Genomic DNA, 20,365 nt, shown 5'->3' with positions numbered 1-20,365 from the left:
GAAGTTCCTAAGAGGCAGGATTTATAAACATTTGGAGAGGTATAATATGACTAGTAATAGTCAGCATGACTTTGTCAAGGACAGGTCGTGCATTACGAGCCCGATTGAATTTTTTGAGGATGTGACTAAACACGTTGATGAAGGTATAGCAGTAGAGCAGTAGATGTAGTGTATATGGATTTCAGCAAGGCATTTCATAAGGTAACCCATGTAAGGCTTATTGAGAAAGTAAGGAGGCATGGGAGCCAATGGGACATTGCTTTGTAGATCCAGAACTGGCTTGCCCACTGAAGGCAAAGAGTGGTTGTAGCTGGGTCATATTCTGTAGGGAGGTCGGTGACCAGTGGAGTGCCTCAGGGACCTGTTCAGGGACCCTTACTCTTTGTGATTTTTGTAAATGACCTGGATCAGGAAGTGGAGGGATGGGTTAGTAAGTTTACTGATGACACAAAGGTTGGATGTTTTGTGGATAGCGTGGATGGCTGTCAGAGTTTACAGCGGAACATTGATAGGATGCAGAACAGGGCTGAGAAGTGGCAGATGGAGTTCTGCCCAGGTAAGTGTGAAGTGGTTCATTTTAGTAGGTCAAATATGATGGCAGTGAAAATGTCGGGACTGAGATGAGGGGAAATGTCTCCACGCCGAGGGTGGTGAATGTCTGTAAATCCCCACCACAGAGGGCGGTGATGACTCGGTGATCGTCCTCACATAAAACAGAGGCTGGCAGATTTGTGGAGACCCAAGGGATCGAGAAAATGAGGATCGGCAGAAGCAAGTGGCTGAGATGGGAGAGTAGCCTCCATCTTGCTGATGGTTAAAGGGGCCAAATGGCCTCCTCCTGTTGTTTCTCACTTAATGTTTCAGTGTACCTGTCCAGTGAGGCCAGAGGAATGTGAATAGAAACGAGTGTTTATAAACATAGACTGATTTAAATGGCAAACACGAGGAAATTTGCAGATGCTGGAAATTCAAGCAACTCACACACAATGCTGGTGGAACGTAGCAGGTTAGGCAGTATCTATAGGGAGAAGCGCTGTCCACGTTTCGGAACGTTTCAGGACTGACGAAGGGTCTCGGCCCGAAGCGTCGACAGTGCTTCTCCCTATTGATGCTACCGGACCTGCTGCGTTCCACCAGCATTTTGTGTGTGTTGACTGATTTAAAAGAAACCAGCTCATTTTCTGTGTGGGTCTGAATTGTGTCTCGGGATGGGATGTGAATCAAAACTATAACTCTGAGAACTCTGTGACCTGGGGCTGGAGGGAAAGGGATCGGGGAAGATATAGAGGGAAAATCTAAATACGTATGGAAATGATATAGGGAAATAATGAAATAATGTGGGAAATGCGGCGGTGGGTAGGGCAATATGTGAAGAGCGAGGAACAGTCACCGGTCACATGGGAGACCCTCCAGCGAAACGTGATCATGTTTTACCGCAGATCGGCAGCATTTGCGGGGTTGTTTCCGTGGCCCCGCCCACCGCCTGTGACGCAAAAAAGAAGCACATTGCGCATGCTCACAGGCCCGAGCAAGGCAGTGATGTTTTTTTTCGTTCTTTGTGGAAGTCGGTCAGCGGCGGGTCCGGGTTCGGGATCGGGATCGGGAGGGGGTCCTCACCCCCTTGGACGGGGAGCCGGAGACGGATTATTCTCTGCGGGGCAACATCAACAATTTCCTTCGGTGAGTATTGAAGCCGGTCGCGAGCGGGGAGGTCTGACGTTGAGTGGTGAGTTAACTTTCCCGAACTCAAACAAGAGAAAATCTGCAGCTGCTGGAAATGCGAGCAACGCGCACAAAATGCTGGAGGAACTCAGCAGGCCGGGCAGAATCCAGGAAAAGAGAACAGTCGACATTAGCGGCCGAAACCCTTCGGCAGGACTGGAGAATAAAAGGTGGGGGTGGGGAAGGGAGAGAGAAACACAAGGTGATCGGTGAAACCTGAAGGGGGAGGGGATGAACTTTCCCGAACTGGTGGCCTCGCCTCGCTTCCTTCACAGAATCTGCCGGGGTCGGTCCGGGTTGTGAGACCTTCACACCGAACCATCTGAGATGAGCCGCCGCTCAGCCCCTGTTGTTCTGGTCCTATTAGCAGGATGAAGTAAAACATATTTCCATATTGTTACTGACAGAGAATTGTATAATTGCTGTTCTGTGTGTTATCTGAATGTACTTGCCTGTGATGCTGCCACAAGTCAGTGTTTCTCTGTACCTGTACCTTCCCGTACTTGTGCACTTGGCAATAAATTCAACAGGACCTGAGAAATCTCAGTGAGATTTGATTAGTGATGATCATCTTGGCAGCTCGGTAGGTCGAATGTATGAGACAGTACAGTGTTAAATGCAAAACCCTGAACAGTGTTGATAATCAGAGGGATCTTAGACTCCAAGTACATCGCTCCCTGAAAGAGACTGCACAGATTGATCGGGTGGTTAAGAAGGCAAATGGCATGGTTGTCTTTATCAGTTGAAGCATTGAGTTCAAAAGTCGGGAAGTTGTGTTGCAGCTTTATAAAACTAGTTAGACCACATCTGGAGTGTTTCATACAGTTCTGGTCGCTCCCATTCTCGGAAGGATGTCGGGGCTTTGGAGTGGGCGCAGAAAAGGTTTACCAGGATATTGCCTGGATTAGAGGGCCTGAGCTTTAACGGGAGGTTGGAAAAAATTGTGTCGTTTTCTCCGGAACCGTGCCGGCTGGGGTGAGACTGGATAGACGTTTATAAGATTACCAGAGGATTAGAAGCCATGTCTCAGAAAGGCAGCGTCCATTATCAAGGACCTCCAGCACCCAGGGCATGTGGATTTCTCAATGTTACCAGCAGGTAAGGAGGGACAGAAGTCTGAAGGCTCACACTCAGTGATTCAGGAGCAGTTTCTTCCCCTCTGCCATCCGATTGCTAAATGGATATTGAACCCTTGAACACTACCTCACATTTAAAATATATAGTATTTCTGTTTGTTGCACGATTTTTAATTTATTCACAGAAACAAAGAAAACCTACAGCACAATACAAGCCCTTAGGCTCACAAAGTTGTGCCAACATGTCCCTACCTTAGGAATTACTATGGTTACCCATAACCCTCTATTTTTCTAAGCTAGTATTTCTTTATTTTTCTCCAGGTACCTATTGTGCTGTCTTGTCATAACCATTTCAGACCTGGGAAAAAGTCTCTGACTATCCACACGATCAATGCCTCTCATCATCTTATACACCTTTATCAGGCCAACTCTCATCCTCCGTTGCTCCAAGTAGAAAAGGCCAAGTTCACTCAAACTTTTCTAATAAGGCATGCTCCCCAATCCAGGCAACGACTGTGTAAATCTCCTCTACACCCTTTCTGTGGTTTCCACATGCTTCATGTAGTGAGACAACCAGAATTGAGCACAGTGGGGTGTGACCAGCGTCACATATAGCTGCAACATTACCTCTCGGCTCCTAAATTCAATCCCACGATTGATGAAGATCAATGCATCATATGCCTTCTTAACCACAGAGTCGACCTGCGTAGCAGCTTTGAGTGTCCTATGGACTGGGACCCCAGGATCCCTCTGATCCTCCACACTGCCAAGAGTCTTACCATTAATGTTATATTCTACCATCATGTTTGACCTAACAAAATGAACCACTTAACACTTATCCTGGTTGAACTCCATCTGCCACTTTTCAGCCCATTTTTGCATCCCATCAATGTCCCACTGAAACCTCTGACAGCCCTCCACACTATCCACAACTCCCCCAACCTTTGTGTCATCAGCAAATTTGCTAACCCATCCCTCCACTTCCTCATCCAGGTCATTTATCAAAATCACAAAGAGTAAGGGTCCCAGATATACTGTAAATGATTTAGTTGTTTATTTTTATTATTTTATTTTGGTTTTTTTTCTTTCTATAATATGTATTGCATTGAACTGCTGCTGCACAGTTTTCAAATTTCATGACACACACCGGTGATAATAAACCTGATTCTGAGTGGACAGACAATCTATTTTTCCTGGGGGTTGAAATGTCTAATATATTTATGGTGAGAGGAGATGTAAGCAGCAAGTTTGTTTCTTTACACAGAATGGTGGGTAGCTGGAAAACTCTGCCTGGGGTGGGAGACCCGACTGGTCACGTGACCACGTTTGCCCCTCCCATTTAACAGCAGATGGGCAGCACCTGTGCATCTGTTTCTGAGGCCCTGCCCTCCGGATGATGTGACACTCACTCCGCGCATGTTCACAGACTCCGGCTGGTCGGTGTTTTCTTTTCCGCTCAGTGCTGAAGCGCATCATCTGTGGGATCGAGGGAAGGGTCCTCACCTCCTGGGTGGGGGAGCCAGGGGTTGGGATCACTGTCTCTGGGTCGAAGATATTGCATTCCCATCGGTGAGTATTGAGACCGATCCCAAGCGGGGAGATCCGATGTTGGCCGTGAGCCCCGAACTGAGGACCAATTACTCATTTATTTTCAAATTATCTGGGCTGGTCAAAAATGTGTAGACTTCACTTAATCTGCATTGAACAATCCAAACCTGGAGCCCAGGCTGTCTATTGCCACAGAGTTGAAATGGGAGACCCACCAACAGATCACGTGAGGCTGTTTACTGCAGATCTGCCCTACCCTTCACTTTGTGATGCAAGATGACGTGGTGTGTGCTCAGAGTCCCTGGATGGGTCAGGATGCTTCCTCTATGTTGTGTTGGGGAATCTGACATTGGTCACTGAGTCCCGTTAACTTCCCCCAACTCGCCTCATTTCCTGAGGCTGCTCACATTTGTCCTTGAGCTTTCTGGCTGTTGTGTCTCCTCCTGGACTGGGGTGGGTGAGAAAGGAGAACGTCCCAGGTTGTGGAGATCTTTGATTTCACTGCCTGCTTTACCGAGGGACTGGGAAGTCTAGGGGGGAGAGTGGTTTCTGTGATGTGCACGTGGCCAAGTGGTTAAGCAATCTGAAGGTCATGAGTTTGAGCCTCAGGCCAGGCAGTGCGTTGTATCCTTGAGCATGGCACTTAACCACACATTGCTCCTGCACATTTATAGCCCAGATGGATCAAATCACCAAATCCTGTTCCTGTGTCTTATGCATTACCATGACAGAATGATGGCTCCTTCTTATCCCATATTGTTTTGTGATGTGTGAGGGGCAATAAAAGATTGTTCATTGAGATGATTATATTTGGCTTCAACGTTTAAATTTCAGTGAGTTTTGTTCTTAGTAACATTAAGCAAAAATGTTTGGTTCTCCTTTTCATTGTTAATGTGCTTCATTAGCTCTCTGGTTAGTGTTAGACCTGCGGTGAGAGGTTTATTGGAAGAAAAGCCCCAACTGGAAGCAAACCACAGCTGAAAATGTGGGAATAGCAACAAGTGAACTAGCCCGAGGACTGAGAGCATCAACTGGAGAGAACACCTCTGAATCAGCTGACTTGGAGATCCCAGTGAGTCAGTGAGGAGGAAGTTTGGTGAGTCTCATTAACTCAAACACTGGTCCTTTATACCTGTACAATAGAAGGTGGGAAATAGTTGGTGAGACTGAATGTGCCCAGAACAACCATTTATGCCTCTGTCAGACACAGTTACAATCACACCAGGTCTGGTAAAGTGCTTCCAGCAGCCCAGCCCTTTAAAATCACTCGCATTTTGTGGAAGTCAAATCTGGTTAAAGTGGTGGAAATCGGGCAGAATCTCAAGTTGCTGGAGATCTGCACTAAAAACTGAAAATGAAGTCATCCTGACAAAATGTTATGAACCTGAATTGTAAAGATTGTTTCTCTCCCCACAGCTGTTCCTGACATGCTGAGAAGTTTGGTAATTCCAATTTCTTTTTATTACATTCACTCTGGATTGGTTTATGTTTCCTGAAATGTACCGGTTTTAATGTGGTAGTGGAAATGGCTCACTCTGTGATAGTTGAACAATAAAGTAACCACAACTTTTCCCTGCAAATTACCTTGGTGCCAATTAGTTTGCTATTCCTAGAAATGTGTTCAGTACAGTTGTTGTGAACAAGGTTTACAGAATAATCTCAGGAATGTTCGGCGTTATGTATGAGGAGCATTTGATTGTTTTGGACCTGTGCTCAATGGAGTTCAGAGGGACGGTGGGGGTGGTGGGGGATGTTTGGTTAAGTAAACCTACCAAATGCTGAAAAGCCTGGATACAGTGGACATGGAGAGGATGTTTCCATTAGACTGTGATCTGACAGCACAGTCTCAGAATAAAGAAGCTTCCCGTTAAAACTGAGTGGAGAAAAAAATTTGGCCAGAAGATGTCTGATCTGTGGAATTTGTTGCCACAGAGGTTGGTTGAAGCTGCCATTTGGGTATATTTATGACAGAGATTAACATATTCATGATTGCTGAGTAGCTTCAGGGTTACAGGAGGAAGGCAGGAATATGGTGTTGGAATGAAAATCAGCTGTGGTTAAATGGTGGGGCAGATCAGATGGATCGAATCAACTAATTCTGTTCCTTATGTCTTACCATGACTGAATGATGGCTCCTCCTTATCTCATATTGTTTTGTTCTTAGTAACATTAACCAGAAATGTTTGGTTCTCCTTTTTATTGTTATTGTGCTTCATTATCTCTCTGGTTAAAGTTAGACCTGCGGTGAGAGGTTTATTGGAAGAAAAACCCCAACTAGAAGCAAACCACGGCTGAAGATGAGGGAACAGCAACAAATGAACCAGCCCGAGGACTGAGAGCATTAACTGGAGAGAACAGCTCTGCCTCAAGAGACTCTGAGATTCCATTGATTCAGTCAGGAGAAAGTTTGGTGAGTCTCATTTACTCAAACACTGATCCTTTAGATATTACATACCTGTATAAGGGAAGGTGGGATATAGTTGGAGTGAGACTGAATGTGCCCAGAACAACCAGTTATGCCTCTGTCAGACCCAGTTGCAATCACTCCAGGTCTGGTAATGAGCTTCCAGCAGCCCAGTCCTTTAAAACCACTCCCACTCTGTGGAAGTCAAATCTGGATAAAGTCACTCAGAGACTGTACGGTACAAACTCTTTATTCCAAGCACCTGGGGCTTACTTAGTTAGTCGCTCAAACAGGAACAGTCTGTGACTATTCCCACCCAATCCACTAACTGACTAACAATTCCCCTTACACCACAGATATATCCATCCAGATACCCCCACACAAGACAGGCTGGAGCCAAAGATATTTACTACATGACAGGCTGGAGCCCCTAAAGACAAACTACAAAATAGTCATAATGGTTTACACACACAGAATAGACTGAAGCTATCCTATCTCTACATGTGAATGCGCAAGGAGATAAGCATCTTGAAACCCTAGCTAGCTACCCGCAAGAAGAAACATGACTCAGCACATCGGTTGATCATCAGCAGTTTCTTTCAGAAAAACAGACTGCTATTGTTTAACGAAGTGTTAACCATTTTACAGACTTTATCCTTCCCTCCGTTTGATCATTACATTATCAACAATGCAGTAACTTTTTACAGAGAAAGCAACTGACGACAGCATTGACTTATCAGTGGGTAAAGACAGTGTATAACAGTAATTGTAACAGAGATGTGTACAACTATTAGGACATAATGCAGTATCATGCCCCACATATTACCAAACAGGCCTTCAAAGATCACCATTTCGACCCTTTGGTGAACCCGTGTAAATCCTGCCCTACTTTCTTGATGCTGTCAATCTCCTTTGCAGTGTGCTCGGAGAGGGGTGTAATGTTAGTAGATTCATCAGGAATATACGTGCAGCATTCTGTGTCAATAACAGCACAGCTTCCCTCTTTCTCAGCTGGGATAAACTCTAAAGCTGTACGATTGTGTATGACTGTTTGCCAGATTGCAATCATTTCAGTGGATATTTCTGTTACTTGGGCCTGTGTTTCTGTCAGGTCCCCTGCTGTATTGTGGCCAGCTCCTCAAGTGCTGTATCCAAATTGATTATCTCTCATGAATTCCTGGCTACTCCATAGGAGAGAAAAGTAATCATCCAAAATCAATCAGTCTCAGTTATTCCTCTCGGCTGCTGGGCACCTGCAAGTATGGCCAGGATGCATGTTTCCCAGTATTGGAAGTTCCGTTTGATGGGGGCCTAAGACACCATCCCTCAAAACACTGACAGCCACAGTCATCTCTGTCTGGACCACAGGTCCTCATCTCACTTCCCCAGATGTTATTTGAGAAAGCCCAGGCTGAGAGTTCCTCACTCTGGTTGAGCGGGATTACTGACATTGGAACCATAGTTTTACCATGCTGTGGAATTTCAGCACAAACCCAGCAGGCCCCTAGTTCTAACTGTTTAGCATAGGTATAACAGAAAGACGGAAATGTGTTAACATGGGGGCCCCTGGATGCTGGGGTGAGCCCTCTCAAAGACATAAACATGAACACCACTAACAACCAATACATTTTCCATTAGTCCGAGAGAGACCTTCTACACAGTTCCTTCAGTAAGATGTTTGGCACCTAATTGATGTATCCACCGAGATTGCCCCTTCAGTTTCACACCCATGTAAATGGTCAGCAACACCTAATATGGTCCAAACAATTGGGACCAAGGTTCCCTCAATCCCAGTTGTTTGTCAGGAAACAAATATCCTAAGGTCCATGATGGGATAGTCACTCCTCTCTGCAGAGTAGTTCTCTTCCTTGTAAGCCTGTCGTACTTGTGAATGTATGCTTGGAAAATTTTGGTTAGTTGGCATATATATTTCCCCACGTCTTCCGCTTGGGTATGAATATCCAATTTTGCTGGTAGACTTTCTGGGAGCAATGATACACAAGGTCTTAGTCCCCAGGGTGTCTTCATGGACCATCCAGAAATGATTTCAGCTGGTGACAACCCTGTTTTCCCCTGTGGGGTAACCCTCATATGGAACTGGGTGATGGTAGGACCTTCAACCGAGTCCAGTCTCCACTGTTAGTTTGGCCAATTTACTCTTCAGAGTGCCATTGGCTCTCTCCACTGTGTCAGCGGCCCGTGGGTGGTGTACACAGTGGAATTGTTGCTTGATAGCTAGTTCATTACGTATACCTTTGTTTACTTTCATCACGAAGTGTGGGTCATTGTCAGAGCTCAGCATCTCTGCCAGGCCGTACCTGGGAAGTATTTCCCGTAATAATACCTTCACAACAGTCATAACAGTATTATTGGTAGTTGGAACAGCTTCAACCCATCTACTAAACACATCTATAATATCTAAGCAGTATCTATAGCAATGTACTCTAGGCAATTCAATAAAATCAACTTGTAGACACAAAAAGGTCCACCTGGCAAGGGAGTCGTACCCGGTGTGCAGGGTACAGGTTACCAACCATTACCTCCTTTCCCAGGTGTGTACAATTATGTATCTAATCGACCAATATTGGTAAAAACTGTGTATGAACACAAATCTGTCCCACTGGGGTGATCCAAAAACCTAGGTCGGGGTCTTTCTGGCACCCCCATCTGGGACCACAGTTTTCACTCCTCCTCAGAGGCGTCCCCCTGAGAAGAACAAAACTCGAGGTAGCTGTAGAGCGGTGAGTAAGTTGTTTACAAAGGTGACATTACTAACGGGGTGGCCAGAGGAAGTCAGGAATCCCCATGTTCTCAGAGAGCCCTGTAGTCATGTACAATTCCAAATGTATAACGGGAGTCTGTGTAAACGTTCCCACTTTAGTCTGTTGCTGGGATACAGGGATGAGTCAGAGCAAACAGCTCAGCCTTCTAGGCAGAGACAGCTGCTTCAAAAGAGGCCTGTTCAATTACTTCACTGTCCATCACTATTGCATAGTCAGAATATTGTTATCCTGCTGGATCCACAAAAGAGCTTCCATCCTCATAAAACATTGCCTCGGGATTGAGGGGATATTGCTAAATGGATGGGAGAGTCTGTCCTTCTTTCATGGTGATCCAGACGGAGACAGTTGGTGCGACAGACTTCCTGGCCTGAAATTACACAGAGATGGGGTACAGCATCTTGGGATTGGACACTATTAAAAGGTTATCTTACCAGATATCCCGTCTTCACCTCAGACTCCTTCCCGTATTGGACTAGACCCGCGGCCAAGTCTTGCCAGTCTCCCTCGGTGCTGGAGGCTTGTTTTGTTAGGGTGTAGGCCAGGAACCCTGGGCTCTTTGGCTTGAAACCAGTGCAAACGCTAAAGGTGGTATGGGGAACTACCTGTTCTGTCTGTCGCCAAAGGAAATCTGGCAATTCGGCCAGTAATGCAATACCGTTTCTTCCTTTAACCTCTCTAATCACCGTGACTGGGAACTTCTGTCCATCGAGGGGTGCATAATATTGGCTTTCCTCAGTGGCGCACCCCGTAGGGTCAAAGCACAGAGTCACATGAGGGTCGGCTGCTGGCAGAAGGAGTGGAGTCCAAATTAAATGCCCTCCACTTGGGCGTCAGAAACTGGAGAAGCTGTCGGGTGTTCACCTGTCAAGGGTGACAGCATTGTCTGTGCAAAGAATCTCGATTTCCAACAGACAGAGCAAGTCTCTCCCTGCTAGATTACACCCCCGTCTGGTGGTGACTGTAAATGAAACCTCACACTGGTTCCCCTGGAATTCCACCTGAGTGGCTGGGTATGTGAATATGTACGTTCCGTGCCTTCGAACCCTGACAGAGTGATTATAACGTCTGATAGCTGGAATCCCTTTTCTGATACTATTTCCTGATCAAGAGTGGTTGTGGTTGCCCTCATATCAATCATAAATGGAACTGGATTTCCAGCAACTTGAAATATTACATTGGGCTCTTCCTGAGGATTGGCACTCATGGTTGGAAGCATCTTCTTGTCAATTTCTAAACGGGTTGTTGTCCCCACCTGTCCCTTGGTAGGTTTTTGCTCCCATTTCTGTTCCTCAGATATAGCCCGCTCGTGTCCTTCTTCCCGCTGAGCATATTCACCTTTAATATTAGTTCCCTTCGGGGTTGATCGAGATTCGAAAGTTGGGTCCTAATGATATGTCAAAGCTCGTCGCATTCGATTTCGGTCATTGTCAGGCCAGTCCATATTATTTGATTTAATCATGTTGGCTAACTTAGTTGGTAAGCATTGGAGCAGTAGGGCATTGAACTGGGGGGACAGATTCCCATCATTAAAGTCTTGGTCTCCTGCGAAGGTGCCGCAGCAGGCCACAAATTGCTCTCAATAGTCTGGTCCCGATTCCCCAGGCTTAGGTTTGCATTCAGGTACTGCTGTTCAGGAGGATTTAAACTAATGTGACACGGGGATAGGAACAAGTGCAGAGAGACAGAGGGGTTCAAAATGAGTGTAGCAAAATTTCATATCCACCGTCAACCCTTTAAGTATCATTTGCCAGTCTATCTTAGCTAATTCATATCTCATACCTTCAAAGCTACCCTTCTTTAAGTTCAGAACCTTTGTTTCTGAATTCACTGTGTCACTCTCCATTGTAATGAAGAATTTCACCTTCTTATGGTCACTCTTGCCCAAGGGGCCTCGCCAACAAGATTGCTAACTAACCCTTCCTCTTTGCTCAATACCCAATGTGGAATGGCCTGCTCTCTAGTTGGTTCCTCAACACGCATATGCAATGGCAAGCATTTAAAGATTGCATGGATGAACTACAACAAGTGTTCATCCCAGTTTGGCAAAAGAATAAACCAGGGAAGGTAGTGCACCCGTGGTTGACAGGGGAAACTAGGGATAGTATCAAGTCCAAAGAAGAAACATACAAATTAGCCAGAAAAAGTGGCACACCTGAGGACTGGGAGAAATTCAGAGTCCAGCAGAGGAGGACAATGGGATTAATTAGGAAAGGGAAAAAAGATTATGAGAGAAAGCTGGCAGGGAACATAAAAACTGACTGTAAAAGCTTTTATAGATAAGTGAAAAGAAAAAGATTGGTTAAGACAAATGTAGGTCCCTTACAGTTAGAATCAGGTGAATTGGTCATAGGGAACAAGGACATGGCAGACCAATTCAATAACTACTTCAGTTCTGTCTTCACTAAGGAGGACATAAATAATCTTCCGGAAATAGTAGAGGACCGAGGGTCTAGTGAGATGGAGGAACTGAGGGAAATACATGTTAGTAGGGAAGTGGTGTTAGGTAAATTGAAGGGATTAAAGGCAGATAAATCCCCAGGGCAAGATGGTCTGCATCCGAGAGTGCTTAAGAAATTAGCCCAAGAAATAGTGGATGCATTGGTCATAATTTTTCAAAACTCCTTAGATTCTGGATTAGTTCCTGAGGATTGGAGGGTGGCTAATGTGACCTCACTTTTTTTTAAAAATGAGGGAGAGAGAAACTGGGAAATTATAGACCGGTTAGCCTGACATCGGTGGTGGGGAAAATGCTAGAGTTGGTTGTGAAAATGTGATAACAGCACATTTGGAAAGAAGTGAAATAATCGGACAACGTCAGCATGGATTTGTGAAAGGAAAATCATGTCTGGCGAATCTTATAGAATTTTTTGAGGATGTAACTAGTAGAATGGATAGGGGAGAACAAGTAGATGTCGTATATTTGGATTTTCAAATGTCTTTTGACAAGGTCCCACACAGGAGATTAGTGTGCAAATTTAAAGCACACAGTATTGGCGGTATGTTATCGATGTGGATAGAGAATTGGTTGGTAAACAGGAAGCAAAGAGTGGGAATAAACGGGACCTTTTCAGATTGGCAGGCAGTCACAAGTGGGGTACTGCAAGGCTCAGTGCTGGGACCCCAGTTGTTTACAATATATATTAATGATTTAGACGAGGCAATTAAATGCAGCATCTCCAAGTTTGCGGATGACACGAAGCTTGGCGGCGGTGTTAGCTGTGAGGAGGATGCTAAGAGGATTCAGGGTGACTTGGATAGGTTAGGTGAGTGGGCAAATTCATGGCAGATGCAATTTAATGTGGATAAATGTGAGGTTATTCACTTTGGTTGCAAGAACAGGAAAACAGATTATTATCTGAATGGCCAATTAGGAAAAGGGGAGGTGCAATGAGACCTGGGTGTCATTGTACACTAGTCATTGAAAGTGGGCATGCAGGTACAACAGGCGATGAAAAAGGCAAATGGTATGTTGGCATTCATAGCAAAAGGATTTGAGTACAGGAGCAGGGAGGTTCTACTGCTGTTGTACAAGGCCCAGGTGAGGCCACAGCCGGCGTACTGTGTGCAGTTTTGGTTCCCTAATCTGAGGAAAGACACTCTTGCCATAGAGGGAGTACAAAGAAGGTTCAACAGATTGATTCCTGGAATGGCAGGATTTTCATATGAAGAAAGACTGGATCGACTAGGCTTATAATCGCTGGAATTTAGAAGATTGAGGGGGGATCTTATTGAAACGTATAAAATTCTAAAGGGATTGGACAGGCTAGATGCAGGAAGATTGTTTCCAATGTTGGGGGAGTCCAGAACAAGGGGTCACAGTTTAAGGATAAAGGGGAAGCCTTTTAGGACCAAGATGAGGAAAAACTTCTTCACACAGAGAGTGGTGAATCTGTGGAATTCTCTGCCAAAGGAAACAGTTGAGGCCGGTTCATTGGCTATATTTAAGAGGGAGTTAGATATGGACCTTGTGGCTAACGGGATCAGAGGTATGGAGAGAAAGCAGGTACAAGGTTCTGAGTTGGATGATCAGACATGATCATACTGAATGGCGGTGCAGGCTTGAAGGGCCTAATGGCCTACTCCTGCACCTATTTTCTATGTTTCTATGTGTGGAAAATTAAAATCTCCCAGAATCACAACCTTGTGCTTACTACAAATATCTGCTATCTCCTTATAAATTTCCTCCTCCAATTCTCGCTCCCAATTAGCTGGTTTATAATACACCCCTATAAGTGTTACTATACCTTCCCCATTCCTCAATTCCACCAACATAGGCTCCCTAAATGAGCCCTGTAATCTATCCTGTCAAAGCACTGCTGTAATATTTTCTCGGACAAGCATTGCAATACCTCCCCCTCTTGCCCTTCTGATTCTGTCACACCAGAAGCAACAAAATATTGGAATATTTAGTTGCCAATCACAGCCCTCCTGCAACCATGTTTCACTAATAGATACAACATCATATTTCCAGTTATCAATCCATACTCTAAGCTCATCCACCTTTTTACAATGCTCCTAGCATTAAAATAGATGCATTCAAGAAACTTTCCACCTCTTCCTCTCTGTTTATCCCTAACGGTGCAAACAACTTTATTATCTCTTTTTTTCCCTTCTCCCCTACACCTTCAGTCTGAGCGCTCCTGCATCAGGGAGGAAGTTCAAATCATCTGTGTGTTAAATGTTTAGCCAGCACAGTGACTGAAGGCAGCTGCAGGTTCATGAGGGACTGTTACTGTCAGATTCTGCAGTTCTTGCGGCTGCTCATCGCACCCAGGACTGAACCCTGGTCACTGAGCATTGGAGGAGTCTGTTCAGTTGATGTTAGCCTTAAACTAGACTGGCATTTAATATTGTGGATTTGTGAAAGATAAATCAGTTCTGTATCAAATCCCGTGTCTCAGGTACTTACTGTCTCTACCACACTCACAGTGTACACTAGAAACGCCACTCAGCCCATCTGATTCCTGCCCATGTTTCTGTTCCATATCAGTATATCAAAATCTATCCCTGCCATTCCCCTCTCACTCTCCCTGAGATGACAGGTTGCAACTAGTCACCACTCTATGGGATAGGAGATTTCCCATGAATTTCATGGAAACATATAAATGCACAACACATTACAGATGCTTTGTCCCACATTGCTGTGCCAACCATGTATCTTACTCTAGAAGCTGCTTAGAATTACCCTGCTGCATAGCCACCTATTTTCCTAAGCTCCATGTACCTATCTGAGAGTCTCTTAAAAGACCCTATTGTATCTGCCTCTACCACCGTCGCTGGCGGTGCATTCCACACACACACCACTCTTTGTTTAAAATACTTAGCTCTGACATCTCCTCTGTACCTACTTCCAAGCAGCTTAAACCTATTCCCCCTCATATTAGCTGTTTCAGCCCTAGGGAAAAAGCCTCTGGCTATCCATACAACCAATGCCTCTCATCATCTTATACACCTGCATGAATTTCTCCAGGGTGAATAAGACGATGAGCTCACTGAGGTTTTGACGTTCTCTCTCTCTCTCTCTGTCTCTGACGTCACAGTCCCGCCTCACTCAGGCACTTAAAGCGACACTCACAGTAAGCGAACCTGCTGTCTCGTAACACAATGCACCTCTAAAGTCTGACAGCAGACTAGCGAGTGAATCTTCGATGGTGCAGAGTCAGAAACCAAGGAGTTGCCAGATTGAGTCAGGCTTTGGGGCTGCAAGGAGAGATGGGGTCTAGAGTTTACGAGGAGGAATAATCGGACCGGCAGGATGTGGCTACAAAAGAAAGGTCAGAAACATTTGTAAACTGGTTGACCGAAATAATGGTGGTTAATTTCAGGCAGCAAATGTGGAGAGGAATAAAAAGACAATGTTTAGGCCGAGCCCCTTCAGCATGCCTAGCCTGTGTACTCCACTGCTTAGTTGCTCTCTGAATTGCAGAGTTCCTCCAGCGTTTTGTGTGTGCGTCTCTGTATTTCCAGCAACTGCAGAATCTCCTGTGTTTTATATCTGCATTTTACTTTGGCATTAGATACACATAGATATTGAGTATATTGCTTATGGGAACCGCTTTCTGCGTTAAAACAGCTGCAGATTTTTTTCTATACACACTATAAAAAAAATGAGGTATGGACATTGAACCGGTGCTTGCAGAAATGGTTAATGGCACCGTGATTACCCAGAGGGCCATACGTTAAGAATTTTGCCGGCGCTGAAGCGCCGATGAAATGCACAGGCGTCAGGCTGAGGACGTCCCTGAGTTTCACGCATGCGTGCAGTACACAGAAGGACATGAAAATGTCGGGTGCTGGTAAGAGCGATTCTCCGTGTTTTTATCTTAAACACTGACTTCAGGACAATTCCTGTGAAATCCAGACACCGTGGCCAGCAAGCCCGGGACAGTCCTGCCCTCTTCCCTCTCTCTCATCCCCACGATCCGTACACGGGCCCCGGGGAGCTTCCGGCTGCTGAGTGAATGGGAACCGATGGATCTCTCAGACAGAGCTGAGCTCCAGCGATCTAAATGCAAGGATTAGGAACTCAGAGAACAAAATATTTTACATCACCAGTTGAGAAAATCACCTTTGTTCTATCTCCAATTACTAACAACAGAAAATCTGCAGATGCTGGAAATCCAAGCAACACTCACAAAATGCTGGAGGAATTCAGCATTAGTACTCTTTTCCATAGATGCTGCCTGGCCTGCTGAGCTCCTCCAGCATTTTGTGCCTGTTGCTTGTTCAACCTCCTCTTGTTCTGGACTTTTCTACCCGTGAGAGCATGTTTTGTCCCATTTTCTCTGGGTACTTAATGATGGCAAACACCTTTGTCCTGGGCAGCCAGTAGCTTTCACATCCCAAATGTGCCAGGCTCCAGTGAGACAGACTACTGCCCTTCCCTTCATATTCATTGGCATTGCCATCACTGAGTTCACCACTGTCAGTCATTGGGGGAGGCTTCAGGGGAATACAGAAACTGGTGATACTTGTGTGTATTCTGGTGTTGCAAAAGTTGCTGGAGAATTTGCAAGTGGGAAGAAGTGGAGTGATATTTGGAAATCTGACTTTGTAAAGCGTAACTTAGCAAGCAAACCATATATGGACAATATGCAAAAACTTTGGCGAGAAAATCCTTCATTACTCATTACAGGCCTGCTACATAGGTTGTGTGAGAATGCAGATGAACTGGATCGAACCCAGAGGAGATCAATGTTCCTATCGACAGTGATTTGCCAGCTGTTAAAATGAATACCTCTCCATAAAAATTCACTGTGCACAACTTGTCACTGGGTAAAAAAATGCACAGTGCAAGATTTATGTACACACTGGTTATTACAAATTAGAGGGGGTATTGGAGGGAAGATGGGGAGACCTGTAGTGTCCCTGATGCCCTCACTTAGAAGAAATGCATCCAGCTGCAGCTTGTAACCCTGCACTTTAAGGAGTTGGAACTTGAAATGCATATGGGAATTGATGGTCATTCCAGATACCAGCACTCTGCCCAGTCAAGAGATGATTTATCTTGCAACTTGGGTTTAACCTCACTGTAACAGTGTGATACCAAATCAAACCATGGCATCTCAAGTAAACTCATCTGAAATGTTGTCCTACACCCATTGATGGATTTTGTAAATCTTTTACAGGTTAAAAACGAGAAGGAATTTGTCTCCAGGAATCTCAAACACGACACGCCAGTTTTGTTGTCTCTGTCTAGATATTTAAGAAGTGGAGCAAGGGATTCAGTCGACCATCCTTCCTGCTCAGACTGTGGGGAGGGATTCACATGGTCATTTGAACATCTAGCAAGCCCGTCATCTTACAGAGGAGAAAGGCCTTTCACCTGCTCAGACAGTGGGAATGGATTCATTTGGTTATCACAATTGAAGGTACATCAGCAAGTTCACACTGGGCAAGGCCATTCACCTGTTCTGTGAGTGAGAAAGGATTCTGTCGGGCATCCCACCTGTGGACACACCAGTCAGATCACAGTGGGCAGAGGCTGGTCATCTGCTGAATTTCGGGTAAGGGATTCTCTTGGTCATCTGACCTAATGGCACACCAGCGTGTTCACACCAGGGGGCGGCCATTCACCTGCACAGTCTGCGGGAAGGGATTCACTGCATCATCCAACCTACTGGTACATCAGCGAGTTCACACTGGGGAGAGGCCATTCACCTGCTCAGTCTGTGGGAAGGGATTCACTCAGTCATCCCACCTACAGAGTCATCAGCAAGTTCACACTGGGGAGAAGCCGTTCACCTGCTCAGACTGTGGGAAGAGTTTCACTCGGTCATCCCGACTACTGGCACACCAGTCAGTTCATACTGGGGAGAAGCCATTCACCTGCTCAGTCTGTGGGAAGGGATTCACTCAGTCATCCCACCTACTGAGACATCAGCGAGTTCACACTGGGGAGAGGCCCTTCACCTGCTCAGTCTGTAGGAAGGGATTCACTGAGTCATCCACCCTGCAGAGTCACCAGCGAGTTCACACCGGGGAGAGGCCATTCACATGTTCAGTCTGTGGGAAGAGATTCACTCATTCATCCCACCTACAGAATCATCAGCGAGTTCACACTGGGGAGAGGCCATTCACCTGCTCAGTCTGTGGGAAGGGGTTCACTCAGTCATCTGACCTGCAGAGACATCAGAGAGTTCACACCGGGGAGAAGTTGTTCACCTGCTCAGAATGTGGAAAGGGATTCATACTGTCATCCTACCTACAGAGACATCAGCGATTTCACACTGGGGAGAAGCCATTCACCTGCTCAGTCTGTGGGAAGGGATTCACTGAGTCATCTACCCTACAGAGACATCAGAGAGTTCACACTGGGGAGAAGCCATTCTCCTGCTCAGTCTGTGGGAAGAGATTCACTGATTCATCCCACCTACACAGTCATCAGCGAGTTCACACTGGGGAGAAGCCGTTCACCTGCTCAGACTGTGGGAAGAGTTTCACTCGGTCATCCCAACTACTGGCACACCAGTCAGTTCATACTGGGGAGAAGCCATACACCTGCTCATTCTGTGGGAAGGGATTCACTCAGTCATCCAGCCTACTGGTACATCAGCGAGTTCACACTGGGGAGAAGCCGTTCACCTGCTCAGACTGTGGGAAGGGATTCACTCATTCATCCAGCCTACAGAGTCATCAGCGAGTTCACACTGGGGAGAAGCCGTTCACCTGCTCAGTCTGTGGGAAGAGTTTCACTCGGTCATCCCACCTACAGAGACATCAGCGAGTTCACACTGGAGAGAAGCCATTCTCCTGCTCAGTCTGTGGGAAGAGATTCACTCGGTCATCCCACCTACAGAGACATCAGCGAGTTCACACTGGGGAGAATCCCTTCACCTTCTCAGTCAGTGGGAAGAGATTCACTGCATCATCCAAACTACTGGTACACTAACGAGTTCACACTGGGAAGAAGCCATTCACCTGCTCAGACTGTGGGAAGAGTTTCACTTGGTCATCCCAACTACTGGCACACCAGTCAGTTCACACTGGGGAGAAGCCATACACCTGCTCATTCTGTGGGAAGGGATTCTCTGAATCAATAAACATTACTGAGTCATCAGCGAGTTCATACTGGGGAGAAGCCATTCACCTGCTCAGTCTGTGGGAAGAGTTTCACTCGGTCATCCCAACTACAGAATCATCAGCGAGTTCATACTGGGGAGAAGCCATTCACCTGCTCAGTCTGTGGGAAGGGATTCAATCAGTCATCCCACCTACAGAATCATCAGCGAGTTCACACTGGGGAAAAGCCGTTCACCTGCTTAGACTATCGGATAGGATTCACTCAGTCATCACAACTACTGGCACACCAGTCAGTTCACAGTGAGGACTGGCCATTGTTATGAATCCCTGGGTTTCCTTTGCTGTGGACTGTCATTTTAAGAGAGAGAGACAGAGATTAGGATGCCGACTCAGTCTGACTTGCAGCTTGTTTACATCGCTCGCAGCTTGTTTAGTTTTAACCGAGGACACAGACACTCAGAGTCAGTTGGAGACGAAGGAGGAAAAATGGAAGGATCGAAACCAGGGAACTAGTGACCAAGGGTCACTGTTTAGAAGTTTCCTATGCCCACAATGGTGGGTTAATTATCGATTCATGTACATCGAATGTGTGGTTGTCACCTTGTTTGATCCATAGGAGTGGATCTGATTTGGGGTATCCTGTGAAGACCACTTATGTGTTAACCCTTGCCTGGGTGTGGTGTGGTAGTTCACTTGAAGACGATATCCCTTGTGACAAGTCACTTTTGGTGATAATCCGTATGTGGATTTGGAATGATGACGGATAAAATCTACAGCGACTGTTCTTTCATTTTACAACCATGGAACCTGAGGAATTCTACATATTTGCCTTCTCTCGCCATTTACCCTGGATTGCAAATCTCTCTCTCTTATCGCCTATTCTGTAGCTGAACTGAACTTTCATACTTTACCATCTCAAGACTCCAAGCCTTGTTTCCCCTGAGCTCAATAGTTTGGGAGTTATATTTACACACATTTACAAATTTAACACTGTTAACTTCTTTTTATCTTGTTTAAGTTGCAATGTTACAAGTAGATTCTAATAAAGACAGATTTAACATCACAATCAGACTCCAAGTGTAGTCTATTGCTGCTGGCTTGTTTCTAAAGCATTATGGTTCATAACAAATTTGGGGCCTGCGTCTGGGATATGAACAAATTTGGGGGCTATTGATCGATGAATTATCGATTTGATTGGGGAAATCCCTTTTGATTTATTTGTGTGTGGAAATCAGCAGCAATGGACATTTATAAATTTCTGGAAGCACCAACCCCTAAGGCATTAGGAAAAGCCAAAAAGACTGAATTGC

At 45.5% G+C, this 20,365-nt stretch overlaps 1 protein-coding gene and 1 long non-coding RNA gene across 3 annotated transcripts in view; both read left to right on the top strand.

Moving 5' to 3' along the window:
- LOC140720303 (uncharacterized) overlaps positions 1-20,365 on the top strand; it is a 1,203,583-nt gene that overhangs the window by 766,542 nt on the left and 416,676 nt on the right. The gene's annotated exons all lie outside the window — the stretch shown is intronic.
- On the top strand, positions 1,573-20,099 carry LOC140720335 (uncharacterized). The gene is made up of 5 exons (XM_073035195.1): positions 1,573-1,680; positions 5,270-5,442; positions 6,580-6,756; positions 17,162-18,843; positions 19,094-20,099. Exons 4-5 carry the CDS (start codon positions 17,569-17,571, stop codon positions 19,376-19,378), a joined length of 1,560 nt encoding a protein of 519 aa, XP_072891296.1. The 5' UTR covers positions 1,573-1,680; positions 5,270-5,442; positions 6,580-6,756; positions 17,162-17,568; the 3' UTR covers positions 19,379-20,099.

Source organism: Hemitrygon akajei, unplaced genomic scaffold (genome assembly GCF_048418815.1).
Source record: "Hemitrygon akajei unplaced genomic scaffold, sHemAka1.3 Scf000041, whole genome shotgun sequence".
NCBI classification, from domain to species: domain Eukaryota; kingdom Metazoa; phylum Chordata; class Chondrichthyes; order Myliobatiformes; family Dasyatidae; genus Hemitrygon; species Hemitrygon akajei.
Note: the sequence above shows the minus strand (reverse complement) of the source record. Positions and strands in the feature narration are given on the sequence as shown.

What these genes read in the sequence shown, in the direction of transcription:
- LOC140720335 (XM_073035195.1), top strand. Translation starts at nt 17,569, where the DNA reads ATGGCACACCAGCGTGTTCACACCAGGGGGCGGCCATTCACCTGCACA. An exon ending in ACCTACAGAGACATCAGCGA is followed by an intron (nt 18,844 to 19,093) that starts GTTCACACTGGG and finishes CTGAGTCATCAG; the next exon opens with CGAGTTCATACTGGGGAGAA.